The 23,885-nt window shown below is 37.4% G+C and overlaps 1 protein-coding gene across 1 annotated transcript in view; it reads right to left on the reverse strand.

Moving 5' to 3' along the window:
- LMO3 (LIM domain only 3) overlaps positions 1-23,885 on the reverse strand; it is a 57,474-nt gene that overhangs the window by 32,106 nt on the left and 1,483 nt on the right. The window contains exons 3-4 of the mRNA XM_059934509.1: positions 23,286-23,352; positions 17,834-18,047 (exon numbers count right to left, since the gene is read on the reverse strand). Of these exons, the coding sequence (XP_059790492.1) occupies positions 17,834-18,039 (206 nt within the window). The 5' untranslated portion in view covers positions 18,040-18,047; positions 23,286-23,352. The remainder of the gene's footprint in view (positions 1-17,833; positions 18,048-23,285; positions 23,353-23,885) is intronic.

Genomic DNA, 23,885 nt, shown 5'->3' on the forward strand with positions numbered 1-23,885 from the left:
AAAACCAATTATTTGTGAGAGCATCAATCTATATTTTATTTACTTGTTTCCAGCAATGCTCAGCCATGCTATTGGAGTAGAAAAGCAGGGAGTGGTATACCAATGCCAATTTGTCACCCTAGAGCCTTGCTGGGCTCTGAGATAGAAAGGCAGGCATAGTAGAAGATGGAAGTCTTGAATGACCAACAGTTGGGTTCATGCCGGGCAGCGAAGGACAGAAGCCTGATAGATGTGACCAAATTAGGAGAAAAAGACATAATGGAAGAGCTGAATGCAAGTGAGTCAAGATGATATTATGGAGTTTAAGATTCCTGAGGTGGGGACTTCCCTGGTGGTCCAGTGGTTGAGACCCCCATGCTTCCACTGCAGGGGGCACGGGTTCAATCCCTGGTTGGGGAGCTCAGATCCTGTATGCCGCATGGCGCAGCCAAAAAAAAAAAAAAAAGATTCCTGAGATAAAATATTTTTCTTTAAGGACAAGAAGCTGTATGTGATCCTAGGACTGGGGGAATGTAGGGTTAAGGAGGTTCAACAACTTAGGACTGGTTTCAGATGGGTCAACTGTAAACCTTTTCAAATCTCCTACAATTTATAGCAAGAGAGAAATTGACAGGAATGAGAAAGGGTAAAAAGTAGTGTAACCAGATTGTATGAATTTTATTGAAGGACAATGCATTTTTATTAGTGGATGGAGATGGTTGTGTGTATCCAAGAGAATGCCAACTTCTTCTTTTGGTTTCATGGAGCATGGGATTTACAAGCGCTAAGTAGGACTGTGCCCTTATGGATACCTGACAGGGACACCGCCTCCTTAAAGGAGAGGCAAAATTCAGTTAAAGCGATGATGAAACTCAGTTAAAGACAATATTTTGATGGAAAAAGCCAAAATATTGTAGACATAGAATAATTATTGACAACGACATGTGGCTTCCAGAGGACCCAATGGAAAAGTGTTGAGTTGAGGCAGCAGTCAAAATACAGAAAATGGGGAAAGGGATGGAAGTGAAGAGGATTAGATCAACATTGATGAGTGAAGGGGTGGTGGCAGTGGATTTGCCTTTCATTCAGTGATGAATAATTACAAGGCTGAATGGCCTGTTTAGAAGTGGATAGGAAAAGACTCTGAAAAAGAATGGGTATATGTATATGAATAAATGAATCACTTTGTTGTACACCTGAAACTAACACAACATTGTAAATCAACTATACTCTAATACAAAATAAAAATTTAAAAAAAATTTAAAGAGAAAAAAGTAGCTATAAGTTTATAATTTAAAAAGAATAAGTAGATGGCCTCAAGTGTCTTAACTTGGGCACAGTGAGGGTCCCTGAAAATATATTGCTTAATCCCAGGGAAACTGCAATGGCTATGAGGTTCAAGCAGAGGCAAAAGAGCTCTTTTCTCAGGAGGGCCTCCCACCTCACAGAGCAGTGAGTTCCCCACTGCAGTTCTCTCCAGGGTAGTTCACCCACTCTGATTATTTAAACAATTTCATTTCCATGATTTCAAAATCTCCCAGGAGATTTCTGAAGCAGGGATATAACGGGTATATGTGGGATGCAGGATGGTGATCCTGTCTTCAAGAATTCGAGATGCTAAGAAACATTTTCAAACACCTCAGCCAATTGTATGGATTAAAAGGCCTGGTCAAGTATTTAAAACCAGACTTCTAGGGTTCTGATTAAGAGCTCACATACTAGTGCTTATGGACCACATTAGAATTAGTTGCCAATATCTTAAATCTAAGAGATTTCATTTAAAGATCTAGAAAAAATATCTAGTTCATCTGGAGAAATCAGCAGTTTTAGGCTCATATTCTGCTGAAATAAAGTCATAGCTGCTCCCTTGGGATAGGACATGCAAGCCCCAATTCACTATATCATTTTACCTTCATGGAACCTAGCCCCTGGAAGCATTTGGGTTTGTAATTGCTGTCTTAGCCCTTGGTGAGATAATTATTCAGCCTATTTTATTTACGTCAAAGTATCACTGTAAGAAATAAGTTATTGATTACTACCTCATGAAATAAGCTTTTCATACATACGTTTATGTTAAAATAATGGATTAATTCTGTGCTAAATAGTCATCTGGCAATAAAGATGAAAATTTAATAACATAAAATGTTATATCTGCTATAATCCTCATCTGACAGAGTGAGCTCAAACACTGTTCTAAATATTATTCAAATCCACCTATATTTTGTATCTACGTAATATCCAGACCAGAGAATTATTTTCATCACATCCCTTTCCCAAATTACTTTCACTCAGCTATTTGAGCATTTCTCATGCATTAGGCTCTATGCTCCTACCTCTATTTTTTTCCCATTATTGTTCACTCATTGCAATTATTCAAAGTTCATCTTCAGATGAAATAAATAGCTCTGGATATCATAATAAAGAAAAATGTGTAAGAGAATACAAAAGTCTGGAGAATATATGAACATATCATGTAGATCTGAACAGTTGTTAGAAATAGAAAGTAAATTTGGATTTGAGCTTCCTAGGAGACAAAGAAAAAAGGGAAGAGGTAAATAATACTGACCCACAAAGCCCATGAAGAAACACCATTTAATCATTTAGCATCCCAGGAACTTTTCTTATACTAGATTGGAGAAAGTTCAACAGTGAATCTGTAGGACATTGTGTGATACAGTAAACAGAGTCTATAACCTCATCCCTAAGACACTGCATTGTTTGCAGCTATTTATAAATATTTTCTTTAATGCAGGCTAATGGTGAAACACTGATGCACAATCCTGTGGAAGATTTTGAGGGGTCAAGGTCAAGTGTATAGCTCTCTGAAGTGATCCAAATGATATATTTAAAATTATCAGAAGAACTAGCTTAATGTCTAGTTTTTCAGGTAATCAATCCACCATAGATACTCTTTCCTTCAGATAACTTCTTAAAAAATCAGGACTGAAAAGCAGCAGTCATAATTGCTGGCAAGAACACAGAGTGCAGAGATACTATGACATGATAAAGTTTACATGAGGAATTTCAGAAACAAAACTAAAAGGCGTGCAGAAACGGAGAGCTGAGGATCCCAGCCTTCCTCAGCAAGCATTTCTGGGTCTGCTTCAACACACAGCTGAATCAGAGCCCCTGGACAATGCGTCTGGACAATAGGCATTACCTTCTAGAAAAACCTCTCGTATAACATTGTCAGATTCGGGCCAACTGCCTTCTGGAGGACAACTGCAAAGACACTGCATTTCATCTTGGGATATCCTTTCTTGGCAGGATCAATTGCCTCCCTAGACCCATCCTAGGGTGTGGCAATAAGACTACACCATCAGGGTAGAGAACATAAGATACATATCTTTTGATTCTCCATAGCAGTTGACAATGCTTTTCTCTATTTCTCAGATACCCAAGTTAAGCTCCTTGAAGCTCAGATTATTTATTGCATTACTTTTGTAAACTTTCTCCCAAAGGAACGTGTGATCCGTACACAGTTGGCACCAAATATTACTGGATGGCAGATTTGTTTTTAAAATGGTAAAATTAGGGCTTCCCTGGTGGCACAGTGGTTAAGAATCTGCCTGCCAATGCAGGGGACACGGGTTCGAGCCCTGGGCTGGGAAGATCCCACATGCCGCGGAGCAACTAAGCCCGTGCGCCACAACTACTGAGCCTGTGCTCTAGAGCCCGCAAGCCACAACTACTGAGCCCACATGCCTCGAGCCCGTGCTCCACAACAAGAGAAGCCACCGCAATGAGAAGCCTGCGCACCACAACGAAGAGTAGCCCCCGCTCGCCGCAATTACAGAAAGCCCGCACACAGCAACGAAGACCCATCACAGCCATAAATAAATAAATAAATAAATAAATAAATAAATAAATAAATAAATAAATAAGTGAGTAAGTAAGTATATTAAAAATAAATAAATAAAATGGTAAAATTAGATAATACATCTCATCTAAATTCATGGAATTTTCTCCCCTAATATGACAGCCATGTGATAGCTTAAAAACACATGCTTTGTCATCCTTCAGTAGCAGTTTATTCATTAGTACGTTCTTTGCTCTTCTGAAATCCAACATATCTCATCACATCTCATATTTGGTAATTTTCATTCTCAAAAGGTCTTGTTACAAATCCAATGCATTTAATTACCAAACTATGCCCATAAGGGTACCTGGACAATAGCTTACATTTTAAATTGTAGTAGTTGTGGGTGCTGCTAACCTGTCAATCTCAAATATATTTATAAGCTACACACACAGAAGTGAAATGAACAAAGTGATTTCAGACTAACCAGCTCTGACTACACATTTTAAGAAAATCAGTGGGTGTGCCTAGGATCCAATGCTAACAATTTGCTATGCACTGCAGTGTTACAGCTTTCCAAATGGTAAGTAACTGTTTAAAAATTCCGAAGCCTTCTTAAAATGTTTCACTTAAACATTTCTGCAATAAAATCTTATTGAACTGTTGCTTTCATTAATTTTCTACAGACTAGAGAGCAAGGAATTCAAGTTCGATTTTTTTTTTCTTTTAACTTTGCCTACTACTAGCAAATAAACTGTGCCTCTTTTTAAAATAAACCCCTGGCCTTGAGTTTTGGCCCCTTAATAGTAGTCTACATGGTTGACTACCCTTGGTGTTAAATTTTCTTAAATTGTATTTCTGTCAGTGTATCATTTTTTTTAAGCAATGGACCCTATAATAGCAAGCACTGGTCTGTCAGGGGTGCATTTTACCAGCACGACACAAGTATTTTTCACTACAGGAGACAAACAATGATATGTATTACATGCGGTAAACACTGCCTTTGGTACATAGGGTTCTTTTAGCATTTATCTGTCTAAAATCTCACTGTGTCCTGAATGGGGGGTTGCCGGGGAGGGAGAGAAACCCTGCCTTATATTAATGTTGCCATTGGCTATAGCACAGTATTAGAAAGAGTCCACATGCACTGGGTGTTTGTCATCAAAGCAAACCTTGATTTAATATTAAATGAACACAGTCAGGTATATTAGCCCATGTTTAGTCCTTTTCTTCCAAACAATTACTACATCTCTCTTTTACAACTCTTTTCCCAGGTATTGGTACTCCCCTCCTTTTATTCACACATATCACTACCAAACAACTTTCAATCAAGCTTAACAAACTAAGTATTAAAAAATAAGACTGCTCTCCAAATTGGGGGTACATAAATCCCAGGGATGTTTAAACAAGGAATAGCCTTTCTATTTATTTGATATCTTAGGCTTTACATATTGTTTTCCTAATTAAAAAATGTACAATGGAGTATTTATGATTTATAAATATATATTTAAATTGAGGGTGCCCACTTAGATTTCCTTAGGAATAAAGGTATATAATCAAAACGTTTAGAGAACACTGTGAAAAGGAATACCAGTTAAGATACTGGCATTCAATTGTCCTTGCCACCCGAGGAAAAAGATATAAAAATCAAGACTACAAAGAAAACCTAAAGCAAGCTAACGTTTTATATATAATTCTACCCTATGGGATATTAAATATAATGCTTTACAAGGCCATAGAACTTTCACGTGCTAAAGTGTGGAGAGCATGGGCATATAAGATATTTTAGAAAACTACCACCTCAGTTACAAAGAAAATCTTATGTTCAATAATTCCCCAAAGATTCAAATTCAACTTACTTTATGTAAAATACACTATAATTGTAATTCAACAACCCTTTCCAGATTCCAATAAGCTCCACTCTTTTTTTTTTTTTTTTTGGTTGTGCTGGGTCTTTGTTGCTGCGCGCGGGCTTTCTCTAGCTGCGGTGAGCGGGGGCTACTCTTCGTTGTGGTGCGCAGGCTTCTCATTGTGGTGGCTTCTCTTGTTGCGAAGCACGGCCCCTAAGTGCGCAGGTTTCAGTAGCTGTGGCACGTGGGCTCAGTAGTTGTGGCTCGCGGGCTCTAGAGCACAGGCTCAGTAGTTGTGGCGCATGGGCTTAGTTGCTCTGCGGCATGTGGGATCTTCCCAGACCAGAGCTCGAACCTATGTCCCCTGCATTGGCAGGCGGATTCTTAACCACTGCACCACCAGGGAAGTCCCTCCACTCTTAAATAATTTTTTTCCTTCATGGCTTTGGGTGCATGTGGTATTTAAGCATCTCTTCATCTATCTTCTTTGTAGATGAAAAGTTGGTAAAAGATCTTATTATGCTAGTAGCATTTCATATTCTTGATTATTAATCATTCTTAAACCTCATCTTAATCTGCTTCTTTAATCTTCTTCTCATGTTTAATTTTCCAACTATCTTATCTTCATAACTCAGTGCAATTCTTCCTTCGTAACAACAGAAACTCACATTGGAGTGTTGGCCAGTGTATTTGATTCTTTCCCTATGGTGTTTCACTGACACTTCCTGACAGTTCTATGAATGGGTTTGTTATTCCTATTTACAGATAAGTAAACTGAGGCTTGGAGAGGTTGAGTAACTTGCTAGGAACATACAGCTGGGAAGGAGCAGAAAAAGGGCAGACCTCACATCTGCACTCCTTACCATTATGCCTCTAAAACCTAGGGATTAGGTCTAACCGCATCTGGTTTGGGAGATGGTTAGGGAATTAGAAAGAACTGATGTGACATTTTTCTTTCTATAAAGTACTATCACAGAAGGTAAAATCAGCAGACGAATGCATTATAACAGTTAAATATGACTGATGTTCCATTAATGATAGTTGGGGGTGGGGCGTGCAACACACAACGTGGCAGATAATGAGAAATACACAGTGAAATGATTTAAAATACACTGTATGCGTTAAGATGAAATGTAGGATGAGCTTGTGACTTCAGAATCACAGTGAAAGACTAAGTTGTGGTGAAAATGAAAGGTTCTGTTTACTACTCGGCAGATAAATCCTCAAAGGAAAATCAAAAATATTTAAAAAAATTTTAATCTCCTCAAAATATATCTTTTTTTCTCAGGTCACTGCAGCAATCCACAGTTAACTGAGAAGACAAAGCATTTAACATGTTTAGTCAAACAAGCATGTGATCTTTATTCTAAAGATAATGGTTAGTTTAATAAATATCACTGACAAGATTATTTCAACACCTAGCAGACTATCAGCTCAAGATCAAATGACCTTTCCTTAAAATCAAGCTCAAATTGATCCATTTTGGAAGGTAAGAATCACAAAGTGATTAGTAATATAGGTTTGAACTTAAAAGAGGACAAGATGGAAGTTAGAACACATGCCCATCTACCAAAAAGAATAGGAGGGCTGCTAGAAACTGTAATAGGAAAAAAAAAAAAAACACTCAGGAGGTGCAGGATGACAGTAGGAATTAAGACTTGTAAAGTCATTTGGCCACCACCTCGTAGCTTTCTGGAAGTTATGTTCAAGATTTTTTTATGCACGAAGGATAGATGGCCACTGCTTTGAAAGCTCACCCGTTCATGCTGTGCCTCTGTAAGATTCAATGTAAAGCTTCTTAACCAATACCCATGATGCATCATTTTATAATTTTATAAATTTAAATACAGGCTCAAGTACTTTGATTTGTACTTAAGGTTTAAATTTAACTTTTAATTTCAAAAGTAAAGACAGCTTGTATATCCAGATCCCACTCTCACAAATAAGAATGCATATTAATCTTTTAGTTTTGAAGATGAATGCTTAGCTCTTCTTGATACGAAATTAAAATTAGTGAGCTAGGGTTAGGTGAGGGGTGCAAAGCATAAGTATAAACAGAACACTTCTGTAACGTCTGTCTTATCAAGAATGTGATTCAATTGTTTTAAATAATCATATGTCTTTGATGTATTTTCTCTTAATGCTGGGTTTGGAAACATTGATGATAATTAGAGCGAATATGTTCTTTTAAATGGTTTGTACGAGAAAATAATTTCATTAAATAAGACTTGGCTTGACTTTTAAAATAATGAAAAAAAATCACCTTTCAGACCTAGAATAACTGATGTTTCTACTTTAAGAGTAGAAATTGGCAGCCTTTGAAAAATCCTTATCTTTGCAATTTTTATTACCTAAGTATTCAAAAATATCAGTTACATTGTGATCAGGGCAGAGTTTAATGACATCTTTGGCCAAGGTATTACTGTCATACGTGCTGTGTTGGCAGCCCTAGCTCATCAATATGAACATTCCTTTGTATTTCATATTGAAATATAATGATGTATAAATACTCCATTATATAGATGTATGTAGATGTGTCAATTTAAACTCAAACATACAACTATACCATCTCTCGTGAATTAGCAACAGTCAAGTGACCTAATCCTGATGTCTATTTTGAGACGCATATTTCACAACTATTATGTAATCACACAGGGTCATCACTGAGGCCAAATAAAAAGACATCCAAAAAAAAAAAAATACCAGTAAATAATACATGAAAATAATCCCATTCAATTTAGCAGATGAGTTCTGTTATCCCAAATGGAATTCAGTCTCTAACAGCCTGAGTAAGCTTCACAGTGGTTCTCGGACAGTAGTTATTACCACTTCCTTCCCTGACATTTAGAAAAGTATAAGGTGTGTTCTTGGTTGTAACAGTGATACCAGGGATACCACAGGACCACATAGTGGCTGCCTGTAACCTTGCCTCTTGCTCTCTCACTCATTCCAACCACACTAGCATCCTTGATGTTCCTCAAACATATCAGAAAAGCTTCCACTGCAAGGTCTTTGTACTGACTGTTCCCTGTGCCCACAATGTCCTTCCTATACATCCCCATGGCTCTTTCCTTCACTTTCTTTAGGTCTTTGCTCAAGTCACCCTCTCAACCTGGCTGTCCCTGTCTACACTGTTTAATTTTTCAAAGCCTTATCTCCCCACCACACATACACAGGCACACTCACCCATAAATACAAATTCTGCAAACCTCTTACACTGCTCCATTTTTCCTGTGGTATTTATCATCTCCTAATGTACTCAATACTTAGTTTGTTGATTATCTGCTTCCACAGCTAGAATATAACCTCTTTAAGGGAAGGAGTTATTTCTGTGTTTTACTCAGTGCTGTATCCTAGGGCTTTGCACAGGACATAGAGTATATAGAATAATATTTTTTGAGTGGAAAAATGGGGAACAAGGATGTTAAGTGTTCTGACACGGATGTCAATTATACCTCTGTTGATAACTTACCAATGTCTGCAGTAAGAGGTGAACGATGCAAACAGCATGAAGCTTACAGAGCTAATTCTATCTTACTCTGCATCTAAAAGTAAACTATGAAGCCTAAAACTCATCTTTTATAATAGGACTACTGGCTTACAAAAGGATTTTTACAGAGCATAATTTTTACTTCTTATTTATAACCCCCCTTCTTAAAATTTTTTTCTAATCATTCTTGATTATATACCTCTTCTCATTCACCCTACTGGTTCCATGTGATATAACCACACTAAAACTCTTTACATATTTTCCTTAGTTATTCAACTATGGTGAGTACATCATTTGTAAAAAATTTGAGAAATAACTTGCCAATAAGTTCTTCCCAAATTCCCTAGACTACCTTATTCTTCATATAGTAAAATATTAATACCTTTGTATTTATACAAAATCAATTAGAAATATAAGATTCTACATTCATTATTTATAGAAATGAAATATTGGCACTCAAGTATTTGTTAAGTGACTAGATGGTTTCATTTTTAAACTGTTAAAGAGATGGCAAAGCATGTAATCATAAATATAAACCCCAGTCCTATCCACTCAGCAAGAACACATTGTGGAAAGAAGGGATTCTTGTAGCTCAGAACCTTTTTCATTTTTTTTCCTAATAAATGGCCACAGAAAATACTACTTGCTAAGTTTTAAGACAATTCAATAACTTATTGTATTATTTCTTTGTATCTCCCAAAGCACAGACATCCTTCAGTGGATATTCACGTGTAATACTTACAGGCTTTAAAATTATGTTCATAGTATAGTAAAGCTGAACTTCTCACCTGCAAAACTAAATAAACCTGCCCATTGAAACCAGTACTCACTTTTAGTGTTAGAAGTTATGATTGTTTTTTCATTCACCTATCTACCCCCAGCCCCTTCCACTCAAGCAAACGCACAGGTACTAATCACTTATCTTATTCAGTCTAATATGCAGATGTTGGTCAGAATTTATTTTTATTGAGTGGTTGATAAACACAAAATAAGCATCACACTCAATGCCATAAAGTATTTTAAAGTGTTAACAGTCTTGATTCTATTTTTTTTGATGAAATGTGAGCAATCTATCAAAGGACATTACTTAAGAGATTTTAAAATCTTTTAAAAATAAAAAAAAGAGAATAGTTTAAAAACTGGTATGCACCTCTGTTAGAATTGCTATAATAAAAACATGACATTGTTTTAAAAGTTTTCAGAAATCAGAATAAACTAATGATGTCTAAAACTTCCTTTTTCCCCTTGAAGTTGCATGTTGGGATCCCACAGCATAAATGAGATGGGGATTTATTTTTTCTTGGTGGTATTTAGATTACTATTATATGTAATCATCAGCACGTTTTATGACATTGCCTGCCCCATTACTAATCCATGTCATATTTGATATTTATGTTTACTAAAACTGATTTTCTGTTTTTATTAATAGGATGGGTTTACTGTAGGCAATGCTTTACTGAATTTGTAATAACAATTTTACTTAAATATGGCTTTGGTGTACTCCTCTGCAAATAATCTTTGAATTCTTAAGAGTCTTTTATTTTCCCAGTAGCCCAGTTGGAGAGTTTTTAATATTACGTTGAATCATAACAACACAAGCTGGTTAGAGTCTAACTTAATACATGCAGCTTAATGTTAATTTTCCAACTTCAAATCAGAGATCTAACTATTACGAGATGATTATTTATCTCAAGTGTGATTTTGTTTTAAACCAGTAAAGTCCACAGCTAGACAATTTTGCATCATAAAAACCCAACAGTACGGAGTAAAAGAATTCAGCAAAAGATTTGGAATCTTTACATAACTAAAAAAATTTTGTTGAGAAGAAAAAGGTCTATCAAGAAGTTTTGATAGTATAGAGCAGAAAGCAAAAATGGCACAGGTGAATGCCCAAGTGACTGATGTGGGATTTATAGTAACTGTGTTTGTAATATAGTAAATATGTTTGATGAATATAATAAAACGGTATGTTTAGGTCCTAATTCCTTTAGGGAAAAGTTATCCATTCATATGGATAATAAGGGGCAAAAAACCTCAATAAGCAAAAGAAATTGCTTTAAGATAAGAAACAAAACTAAATGCCACATTTCTGGCTTCACAATGTAACTTCCACTCCAAAGTAAATTTCTTATAAATACCTTGAAAAGGGGAACATACAGTTAATCATCAAAACAAATATGCAATGATGGCAGAAACAGAAATGGAACAGACAGTATCAGACTCCATCAAAGCTAAGAAAAACAGAATTGGGTGATAAAAATCACAAGGGAATAAATTTAGGCATTCTACAGTATTATAAAAATTGTCTTTCCTCTTAGACTGGTGAACACTCTATAAGAATAAGTCAGTGCTATAGTTTACAATACTAAGGAATTAGCTGGCATCAAGCATCTGAATTTTACAAGTTTCAAAGTGTGCCAAACTATGGTGATCTGGAGAAAGTCAATTATGACAAAAGTCAACGCTCATTCTAAGGTTGTATAGATTCTAATATCTCTATGTGCAGCATGCATACATACACCTACATCTCTTTAGATGCTTACAAAGGGAAATGCCATGAATCAGTAGGAGTCATCGCTTACGTAAACCGATTAAAAAATTAAAAAGGAAAGGAAAATGCCTTTTTAAATAAACATGGCTAATGTAAATGCTGTTTTAAAAAGCTATCTGGTCGACTGATAGAATATTGCTATTTTTATTTTTACTTTCTTTGTTTTTAAGATCTTGTCGTATATTTACAGTTCATATATTTTAACAATTATTGATGAAAGTGAGAAATGTTAGCTAGTTTCTGTTTGGAAGATGGGATGAGGTTACAGTGTATAATTTTGAATGATAGAAGACATTCTCATGGGAACTGGGAAATGTTTTCAAACCAAATACCAAAATAATATTTCAATGACTCACAGTGTAATGAGAAAAAATACAGGGGTCATTTAGGTTGGTGCAATTTTTCTTTAAGCCTATATAATTTTTATGTGAGGCAGAAAACTGAACTACATAACACATTTCTACAATGCATATATTCATCAAAACCATTTACAAAATTACTACTTTCAGCATATTTTTTAAATGAGATTCCTTAATAAATTATGTTTATGCAGTCAAAACAGCATTAAAATTTATTATTAGTCACTTAATGGAAGTTAATGGTGAGTTTATAAATGAAGTGCTGGCTTACTTTGATATACTCTAAGAGCAACCAAAAATAGAGATTCTTTCCCAGAGTTCTATGTATTTATAAAGTGCAAAATAAGCAGTTTTGGCAATTCTCAAATGTAGTTCTTCCGGATGCATTTAATCCTAAATATACTTGTAGGAACAGAATGTTTTTCTGCTAAGTCAGGTATGTCTAACTTATCCATCTTATGCGTAAAAACTATCCTAACTGAAGTATTCCGTGCTTTATGGAAAGATAAAAAACAGTAAAGAGATAGAAACAGTGTGAAGTATTTTTTGTATTTCTAATATTCTTGGTGGGGGTTATTTCCAGTGACAATATCTCAAGTCTATAAAACAAACCAAAACAAAAAGGCACAAAACTAAAATAATTAGTTAAATACTCACTCACTGAAAGTGGGTGTTATTACAGAATTAAGGACAGATATTGTACATAAATTTACAAATAAGAAATTCTCTATGTATTGATAGATAGGATATTTTTAACAGAGATTGTTGCAGAGAGGTTGTTGCTCAGGAAGTCTAGGGTGGATCGACCCTTTTTTCCTAAAGCAAGGGGCACTCTGCCAAAGTATTGTACAAAACAACATTATCACTCCTGATTTGTACCAGTCCATGAACGACATATAGTCTAAAATGTTTGAAATAGAATGCAATAATGCTTTCCTATGATAAACAGAAAAATGGACTTAAAATTACAATATTTTATAAAGCTATAAATAAGGTAAGATAATTTACAGGGAATATAGCAGTATTTTTCAAAGACCCTAGAGTCTAATACACTCAGATGCCAAAATATTTCATAATACTAACAGGAGCTTAGACATTTAAATATGATGAAAGTTATGACTATTATAAAGTGTTAAGAAAGCTCAAATGAAGCTCTTAGGAAAAAGAAAGTTTATTTGGGAGGAGTTTCATTCCATATAAAAGATTAATTTTTTGGAATTTAAAACAATAAAAAGTTATATTTCAAATAATAATGTACTGCTTTCCAGGGGAGATATTTTCAACCGCCTAATGTTAAAAAGATGACAAAGCAGGAAAAACAGAATGAACACATCAGTCAGCATTAAAAAATAATCTGTGCAATTAACTGTCAGATAAAATAACATTAATAATGTATTTATATTTACTTTTAAGGCCATAATTATGTACTAATATAAAGTTAACCTTATATAAAAATTTATAAGTACCAAATTTGATCAGTGTGAAATAAAGTTATAGCCAGGTTAATGCTCTATGTAGCATTTAATTTTAATTTTCTATTGTAAAATCATATTATATTAAAGCACATAAAATTTGCAATCAGCATAGAAGCTTCAAATCCTTTTTGTTAATTGGCAACTGTGGTAGAGCATGAAGCATCGTTCTTTCCCGTCACTTTCATCGTCACTTTCATTTTAAACGAATCATCCTCACGTATAAAAATAGCAAATTGCATTAAATTTTATATAAGACGTTTTCTGTTTCTCATATAGAAGAGCTGTATGCAGCTTCCATGGCAAGTATCACAGCAAACAGCTTTGAGTACATTCTCTGGTAAAACACCATTCATAGAGATACAAGATACAGCCTTCATCGACTTACTGCTTAAAATATACTACAAGTAAGAAAATGCAGGCTTAAATTAAAAAACCTACAAAAATGGTCCAACAGCTTAACTGGTAAGTTCTGATATTCTACACTGTCTCCAAATTGAGAAGTAAAGTATTTTGCTGTATCTCCTAGTTCTGACTTTGTAACACTTGACATAAAATCTTAATTCTAAAACTGATGATACATTAATAACTACTTTATTCATATTTTCCAAACTCAAATCAGAATGCTAGATAGTTTAGCAGTAGCTACATAGTCCTGTAAACATCATTACTAAAACTTGACTAGTTTTACACAGTAATTGCTAATCTACTTTATACATTCTCTGGTTCAAGGCACAAAGATGCTTCCATATCTACTTTGTCATAAACAACTTCTAAAAATTAAAAAAATATAAATGTGTTGGATACATTTTTAACAGATTCATTTCTAGGTCTTGGCATATAAATATTAGTGGGCAGACCAACTTCATAGTTTAAGTCAGAAAGCGTATTTAATAGAGGAAGTTTTAAAAAATCAATCTTTCTGTTCCTTTTTCTAATGAATTTCCGAGGATGAAGAGCAATCTTAAAAACTGGCAAATTCCCTCTCATCAGACAGGTATATCTTATATTCTCCAGAAAAGTAAAAGATATTGTATCAGCCCTGTTATGGAAAGTGAACTGTTAAGATTTGAAACTCAGTAATAAACTGTAAAAATCTTCTCTTTTTCATAAATATAGCTAATTGTGCCTCGAAGGAGAAAAAAAAAATCTAAGCAAAATCAAATTTACTGCAGTAATAGTTTCTAATACCCTAAAGAAAATATCTTATGATTTAAATTCTTGTACTCATCATTCAAAGAACTTGTAAAAACATGTCACCACTATCACTACTCAGAATAAGGCAAAATAAAGTGTTAGAACTTCAAGATTCACTGTTCAGCAATAAAAGTGTCTTTTGTGTTTGCTTTTGGTAGGAGAAGTTAACTAGGAAGTTAAATACAGTTGGCAAAAAATATTTCACTCTTCTCTAGATATGAAAAATTATCTGGCTCAGGATAATATCTATAACCCATAATTTACTGGTACAGGTAAGCAATTTTTTTCTTTATCATTTTCCATATTCTTACTTAGATGCCTAGTAATTTAGACAGAGAAACACAAACCTGTAAATTATTTATGGCTCGTTTGTGCCTCAAAGATATTATGTAATATCCGAAGACCCGAAAACCAAACTAAACTACTTTTTAATAGGATTTAAATGGTTAAGCATTGGCTGTGCAAAACACAAGAAGGAAATGTACTGAACTAAGAGGGAAATGAGAAGAATTATTTTCAAAGCTCGGGAAAATAGCCACAGAATATTACTTGTTCACTGATCATACTGCAGATTTTGTGTAATTAATAAACAATTAGATAGTAACAGTTTGAGGTGCACCTCCCTTTTTCCCTTAGTTAATTTTTGTCCGTGACCTAAAATCATGCTTCTCACACAGCAGGCATCCAATAAGCATTTTTGAATGCCTGTTTATACCCATTCAAAGAAATTAATTGGTAAATAACGTTTGCTTGAACGTATTTGTCTATTCGACATACAGAATCCGACTATTTTAATTTGCCAATCAGACATATGCTTTTAAACATAGACATAATTTCACTGAGATACACACTTTCCACATAAAACTAAATACCACATCTGCGGCATAATCTATAACACATAACATGGTGTTTTACACACATACCATTTCCCCGTTTCACTTCTGCAATTTTTAAGTGTTGATCAATTACTCCTTGCCAAGGAAGTCACGTTATATACAACAAAACCTTCAGTTTAAATAAGGGATAAGCTTGCTGTTAACAGCTCAGTTTGAAATGTTAACAACCCTTAGGCTGTTAACATAACAACTGGCCATTAATGTGGTAATGACCAATTTAAGAGGAAATTGTACTCTGAGAAATGAATATATTGGCAATCAGGACCAGGGTTTAAATTTGAAAGAGTATGATTTTTTAAAAATAAGGTAACAAGATTAAAAGTTTGAGCCTATGAGAAATCAACTAAAAGTTGTATCACAAAAAGCAACATATAGACTCTTTTAAAGATTTCTGAGATGAAAACTATTTTGATAAATTCCCTTCAACAATACACTTAAGACTATCAAACACCAGTTGAACAACTTATTTTTATTACCATAAGGAAAATTAAAACAACACAAGGTTACTCTCTCTGCTCTCTACTATGTAGACAACTGCAAAACAGTTTCACTCCCGACACATGTATTTCATTGGCAAATTTACATTTCTGATTTAAAAATATCCAGAGATTTCAAGAGACTCTCCTTAAATTTGACTTAATTTTTGTCTTTATTGCTTATTAGAACACTTTAATCTTGCCCAGACTATATAAACTCCTTGTTTTGGAACTGTTGTTACATGAATCCACTGGAGATACTGCAATTGTAAACAAAAGTCAAAGACAAGAGTCCAAAAGCCCACGGCTATTGGTTAGGAAGATAAAGCAAAAGTAGGAAGCAAAGTCAAGTCACTAAAAGCAAATACAAAGACTCTACGTAGAAATCAGGCTCTAATTCACAATGAATAGAGGAGAAATTTTTATTTGCAAGAGGAAAGTTCCAAGACTGTAGAGCCTGAAAGAATTCACAGAATAGCTTAATTCTGATTAGTTGTGTTAGTTAAGGAACTCCTTGCCTATAGTCACTTCCCATTCCCATTGCTGGCATCTTACATGTATTTTGTGCCCCCGGAACACAGAGAAGTAGTAGCAAGTGGTTATAATTAGTCAGGGGGCTGTCAGATGAAGCGGTCCTAAGAGGGGAGAGAGTAGAATCTGATAAACAGTACTGGACTCACCCTCTTGTAATGACCATTCATCAAACAATATGTTCTTATATATAAACATTGAATTGGATTGAATGTAACTGAATTATATACGAAGCAGCACCAAATTCCCTAGAAAACACCTCCTGAAATGACCAAGGAATTACTGATTGATAAATTTTGTGTCATAAGGGAAAAAATTCAAAATGAATCACTTAATGTCAGACTAGAAAAATGATTAATCGTATCAAATATGAAAGCCCAAATGATGCCATATATCATTTCTCTAATTTGATAGATCCTACTTTATTAATATCAGTAATTTGCAGCTGAATGAAGTCACAAAATTCCCTGAAAAGCAAAATAATTTTTCTTAAATACCAGTCCATATGTTGAGTACTAAACACTAGGATACAAGTTAGTCTGCTTCATGGCTTCAGAAGCAAGAACATCTGCGTTGTCCTGAAACCATTCAGATGTTTACAGTTTGGAGAGTGGCTATCATTTCCCCATAATGGTGGAGGTCTTTACTTTGTTATTTTCCATAAAGCTACTGGCAAGACTTAGGCTGTTCGACTTTCAGTGCTATCTTTGCGAAGATCACCTGGAATGACATGGTGGGTGGAGGGAGGTGTATTCACACTTGGGGAAAGTTTTCAACCCTGTATGATAAACACCTTACTAATAAATGCCAGTTAAGAGTTTCAAATTGACTTTCTCTGACAAATCTGAAACAGAAAGATCGCTGAATTACTTTGTGCTACGCTCAGCCTGACCTTGTCACTTTTGTGCTAATAAAACATCCTGCATGCTGATTTCTACCAAATACATCCTTGATGTGAATGGGCAGTTTCCATACAGGCAGTGGAATAACCTATCCCCAGGTAGGAGCATCAGGTAAGGCAAATAAATGGGAACACTTTGAGATATTGTGTTTTCCTGGCCATTGCTGAAGCGATCATGTGTGGAACAGGCACCTGGCAGCATTTTGAAGGCTGCTAGGTGGACATCTTTCAGGAATAGAGGCTAGCAGGAAGGAAATGAAACCCACAAAGACACTTACAAAGGTACTTTAAAAGGAATCCAGTCATCACTGGTGTGCAAGGCTAATTCCTACCTCAGATAGTCTCTGCGACAAAGGATAAGGTTAGCTTTAGTGTACAGGGTGGAGCCCACCTCTCCCAAACGACAGTCACAGCAGGCACACTTCAGGCAGTCTTCATGCCAATATTTGTCCAGTGCCTTTAGAAGATACCGGTCCTTGATCTTTCGGTTGCAGCCAGCACAACCTTTCGGCTTGGTGTCTGGCTGGACTGAGAGCATTTGTATACCTAAAGGAAGACAAGAACAAAAAAGAGAGCTGGGACTCCAAGAAAGAATCAGAAGATGTCCCAAGACCTCCACCAAGTTAAATAGTTCAGATCGCCTTTTTCAAGGGGTGTCAGACGTTCTTTTTTGAGGGCCATACAGATATCGAACTAAATTTTGGAAACAAAAGAGCCTCAAACTTTGTCAAGTCCTTGTTAAACCATTTACGAAGTCACACCTATAGAGTGGTAAAACAGAGAATTCATGTTGCACCTGGTAAAAGTTGATATTTTATATATATATATACACGAAGAAGTTAAGTAATATTACATAATTTTATAGTGTCCCCATTTTCTACATAAAGAAGTTCCTTTCGGGAGAAAATATGAGTAAATGGCTAACAATCTCAAAGAAAGCTGCTTAACAAAGTAGCCTGTGCACAAGCTGTAGAAGTCAAAAATGAGTTTTCCTTTATTGGTTAAAATTTTCACCTAACACGGGCTTGATGGCAGAAGGAAAGTGCACCCTTATGGGATGCACTAACCTCACTTAGCAGTAGAGATGTTTATACTTAAGCACAGAGTACAGTCTCCTGAAAGGCTCACCAATGTTATAATACTTGTTTGCCTCCAAAGACTTCCCCCTGTGCCCTTGATATTTCAAAGTATTCATTGTGTTAAAAATTTTTTTAAATGTACTTACACTCACAAGCATCAGTCAGTGCTTCTACTAATGGCAGATGACCTAACTATATACTACATGCTTTTATATAAAATTAAACTATAGGATTATGTAATTTATTATCATAAACATGCACTTATTTATTTTATAGAGGAAAGAAAAAACAATAGAAGACAAAGTCTAAATATAGATAAGGTTACACAAACATCCATATGCAAATATATATTATATACATATATTACATACATACTAGACTAGACATAGGGACATTTATATATTTTAGAGACATATCTCCATCATAAATAAGGAGTCTAGCTGAGTTCTATGGGTGTTACAACCTGACTGAAATTTTTTCAATGAAAGGGTATTTGCCTTTGAGTTTCTTCTCTCCTAAATGTCAAATACCCAGCTTTTAAAAAAGCTGGACCAACTATTCAGAGCTTCATATTTACCAAATAACTCATTTCAAGCACTATAAAGTACTGTAGACTTCGATTCCAAATTCCTTCGTTTTACAAATTATGATACAGAGGCCTAAGAGAGGTTAAGGGACTCGCTCAAAGCTGAATGACAGTTAAGCACTAGACTTGGTGGCCTTCTTACAGTCCAGAGATCCTGCTGCTAAATTATGCCTCCTCTCTAAGGCATAAAGTTTTAAACTTGAACATAGAACGACACAAGACACCAAATGCCTGCACTTGAAACAGTCTCAAGTAAGAAATGCCAAGCTCTAATCTAGAGCATTTTCGGTGTGTTTCCTGCTCCAAAATAGCTAAACCTTCTTCAGTTTCCTCTGATGCCTGATGATGAAGTCTGCACCTTCATTATCTTTATAATCTTTTTCTTTTTTAGTCACACTGTTAAGAGACATCAAGGCACCGTACCCTCACAGCAGAATAACTTTTCTAGCTACAAATGATACATGAATTTCACATAATAGTGTTATGATGTTGAACCTCCATTAGAAAATAACTTCTCTGACAGAGTGATGGAGCAGGGACCGGCAGTGAGGCATCAAGGTAGCTGCTCATTCTGCATGGGATGCAGAGCCGTGGTCCTCGGAGCTGCAGACTAGCAGCTGGATTTGTACAGAACAGCAGGTGGTATTCCTATAGCCGGCTCTCTGTTCCTTTTCTTTGAAGGAGCTCAGGGTCTAGTGTAGATTAATCATAACCCTTGATAGCGCTACTAAATCTCATTCTCTAGAACTTCTAACAAATGAAGTGTCTTTGATCAGAACTAGTTACCATCTTCTCGCAAGCTTCCACAAGGAATGAATCCCATTAATTACAGTACAGAACATACCCAGGTGCCTCTTAACCATCTACCTGGGGGAGGGAGAGGCTGTGATTTACTAAATGACATTCCGGATTTCATGACTGAAAACATCTAGAGATGTGTTAAGAGTGGCTATTCTAGTTATCTAGTTTATAAGGCTATTATTTTTTTATATCACCAAGCTGAAATTTTTTTGTCCAAATCCTTCTTAGTTGTAGCTAAGCTCTGTTTCTCTGAGTTGTGTTACCATCATCAAGCGTGGAAGGTCACCTATCTCTATTCACAGTGCTTTGCAACCAAGACAGGGGATACCAACATTTGGGACAACTCTACCCTGCTTGTCTTCACAAAATGTTTTTGTTGTGCTGACATTTTAATTTAGCACTCAGAGGCCAATTAATATTTGAAACTCTTACATTCTGTTTGGCCTTGGGAGTAGAAGGAGTTTGATATTTTCTGCTCCATCCTGGTACCTTCTTGCAGAAAACATCATCCCATTGCTCTTGAAAAGGAAATGTTTTTGATACTCTGCAAGTTAACAGTTGTAGAAAAAAGAACTATTTTGTAGTCACCACGTTGCCATGTACCTAAACAGGCATAAAGCAGTCGGCAGCCTCTCTTCAGCATCCGGCAGAACGCGTCTGGGTAGAGTTATGTGTTCGGAGCTGAGAAACATTTCACAAGTTGCTTATAGCACATCAGGACTCATAACTAGTTTTAGATTGGCACGTAAATTGTTCCGAGGGAAATTCTTCTTGCCTCTGAGACCCTGCCATTCTGAGTTATTTGACAGTTTAAGGGAAATCATAATTAAAAAAAGACATAAATAATAGCCTGTGCAGTGTGGTGTACAGAAATAAGTAGAACCATTTCATTTAAACTCTGGTGAGCTTTTAATTGCCTGGATTGCATTGTGAGGCGGCCTCACGGTTGATTGCCTCCATTATGTTCCCTTGTTCTGTGCCATTCATCCACGCAGTCTCAGCTTCAGTAGTTAACACAACAAAGTAACCACAACTCCACAACACACAGGGGTTTAAAAAAAAATAATCATAATAAAAGGTTTGCAGCACTTAGACCCAGTCTTTTATATTTTTGGACTAACTACACGTAGTGAATGGAAAACATTTTGTCCCCTTCGGAAGATTCACAGAGGACAATTTGGGAGAAGGAACAGGAAGAGGGAATACATAAAGGGGGTTGGCAGAGAGATGAGGTGCCTCAGGAAGATGCGAAAATGGGAATGCAGGTTCTGCAGCTGGGAGCAGTGACACAGATTAAAAGAATTTGGCCAACACCGGCCATTCGATTGCCAAGAGGTACCAAACAAAAGATTTTCTCTCCTCCTGCCCATCTTCATCCTCTCCCCAGCCCCCAGCCCCGACTGGAGAACTGGATTGGGCCTAAAAGCTTGTTTCTCTCTGTTCACTGGCCCAGAGCATCCCTACAGGCTGCAGCCCCCTAAGGGACAACAATGCAAATAGATGTCCCCAGATCTCAGGCGCTGGAGCTGCTTAACTCTGTTCTGCCCCTTCAACTCCCAACCCCCCTCCCCATCCTTCTACCACCCCCCCTCCCCTTTCTGAGCAATGGAGCTGGGAACCAATTTGATTCCCTTTTTCTCCAATGCAGCTGCAAGGCTCACAGATACTGACATTTTTCCACTCTTATCAGTTTAATTACAGTTACCATGGCAGCAAAGTGCTAGTGCTTGGCAAAGGCCAACAAGAGATTTGCAAGACTGAGTTCAATTTTGATGCAGCTCACATGCAAAATAAAAAAAAAAAAATAAGAAACATACATACACTCTAACAAAGAATCCCTTGAGGAGTTTATGCTCCAGCCTTTTGTGGTTGTGTCTTTGCAGCCACACAGGGATGATTTGCAAAGAATGTAGCAGTTTTTGTTGCACCTAGCAAGATTAATTGGTTTAAGCAGCAGTCTTTCAAAGCAGTTACAACAATAATATTTCGGATCTTTTCGAAAGACACAAAAGCAGCGGAAGAGCAGGAAAGCTTTGGAGTAGCCGAGAGTGCCGAGCGCCGGCAAAGTGCATCTATGATAGATTGTAACCTTACCAAAACTTTTCTCCTTTTTCTGCATGAGTTGATTTAGGCGTGCCTGAGTTGCAGCGGCTTCGCATTGAGCGCCCAGCCCAAAGGTAGAAGTGGAAGGGGGTCTCTCGGTTTTAGCTCAAGTGCAGACCTGGTGCGCAGCCTACACCTCGAAGGACGGACTATTGTGAAGCCACTTTGGGAGCGGGTCGGAGCGGCGGCGGGGGGTGGGGGGGGGTGGAGGAAGGGACGAGGGCGGCCAGACGAGACACGGCGCACACACGGAGCCCCTCGCCGTGTGGCAGTGTGCAAAATGATGGCGAATGACAAAGCCACATGCTTCCCTAACTCTGCCCGTAATCCTAAAATCCCAGCGGCCCCTTTTAGCGTCGTGGTAACAAATGGATTTGATTAAACTGTCACATGCAGCGTTAGCATAGCATATCATGTTCAATATGAAAAAGATCATAAATCTGACTTGTATTTCATAACAGCAATCTGGGTAGCCCCCATAAAAATGTGCCGCAGCAGTTCGCATCTCAACCTATTAGGACAGAGGCACCTTGCTCCACGGAACCTCTCTCTTCTCGCCACTTCTCCCAACCGCCCCCTCCCCCCGCAGACAGTCACTTTTCCATCTCGTAGGAACGGTATTTCGTTATTACGGCAGAGTGGGCAGAGGCAGAAGTGGCCACCAGAACCCAAAAATGTTCATTTCAACTCCTGGGGGAGGGGGGGGGTGATGGGGTGGGGGTGGGGTGATGAATTCCAGCAAGTAAGGGGAGGAGGGTCGGGAACCCACCTAAGACTGAACTCCCTTCCTACGGGCCGGGCCAGATCGAACATCTCCTTCCCAAACTCTCTCCAGCCCCTGTCTCCCCGGGAGTCGGGGCTGTGGAAATACTGCAGTTCCTCGTGAACTTTGACTATTATCCACTCGAGTCGTACTTGAGACGTTCCGCGCCGCAGCCGCTCTGCTCTCCCTCCTTCCATCAACATCCGCCCGCATCTATTTCACGTCTCATCATAAAAATAATGAAGCCTCACATGGCTTCAACAAAACCGTCTCAGCAGAGCTGCAGCCCGAGTGAAAGTTGCAGTGCGGAGCTGGGCTGCAGCTCCCGTTTATGCCTCATTAGGAGAGGCTGAAGAAGAAAAAAATGCCCACATCCGTACACGCACGCGCGCACCCGCAGACACACACACCACAAATAAGCCGCCGCGTGTACACCCAGTTGCTGCACTTACCTTCTCAATTAAGCGATACAGGGGGAGGCCGTTCAGAAAGCACAGTGGCTGCTTTGTAGCGCTTCTCCTTGGGAAAGGTCAAAAAGAAGCATTGCTTGGGGAAAAAAAAAAAAAAAAAAAAGAGGGGGAGGGAATCTCTCTCTTTTTTTTTTTAAGTTTAAAATAATGAGGTCCTCAAGGATCCGCCAAGTAATGGTGTTGACCGCATCTGAGCCACAGGTGTCCTCCTTTTAGGCAACTGCAGTCCGAGGCTGTCTCTCTCCGTCCTGGCTCAAGACAACTTACCCCAGGAGCACGCGAGGAGCCGAGCTGAAGGAAGCCCCGGCTCTCAGCTGCAAAATGCAATCCCTTCCCAGCCAGACAGAATACAGCCAAAGAAAAGGTCACTCCGTTATTACTGAGCCGGCGGAGCCCAGGCAGCGCTTGTCAAGACCACAGAGAAGCAGCTCCCTTCCGATTTAAGACTATTTACCTCTCGCCCCCCAACCCTCCCCTCTTCTCTCCTCTTTCCTTCTCTCCCTCCCTCCCTCCCTCCCTCCCTCGTTCGCTCGCTCGCTCTCGTGTGCCTGTTCTGCAGCTCCGTCAAGTACAGCCGCCCTC

The sequence above is a fragment of the Balaenoptera ricei genome, chromosome 10 (assembly GCF_028023285.1).
Source record: "Balaenoptera ricei isolate mBalRic1 chromosome 10, mBalRic1.hap2, whole genome shotgun sequence".
Taxonomy (NCBI): domain Eukaryota; kingdom Metazoa; phylum Chordata; class Mammalia; order Artiodactyla; family Balaenopteridae; genus Balaenoptera; species Balaenoptera ricei.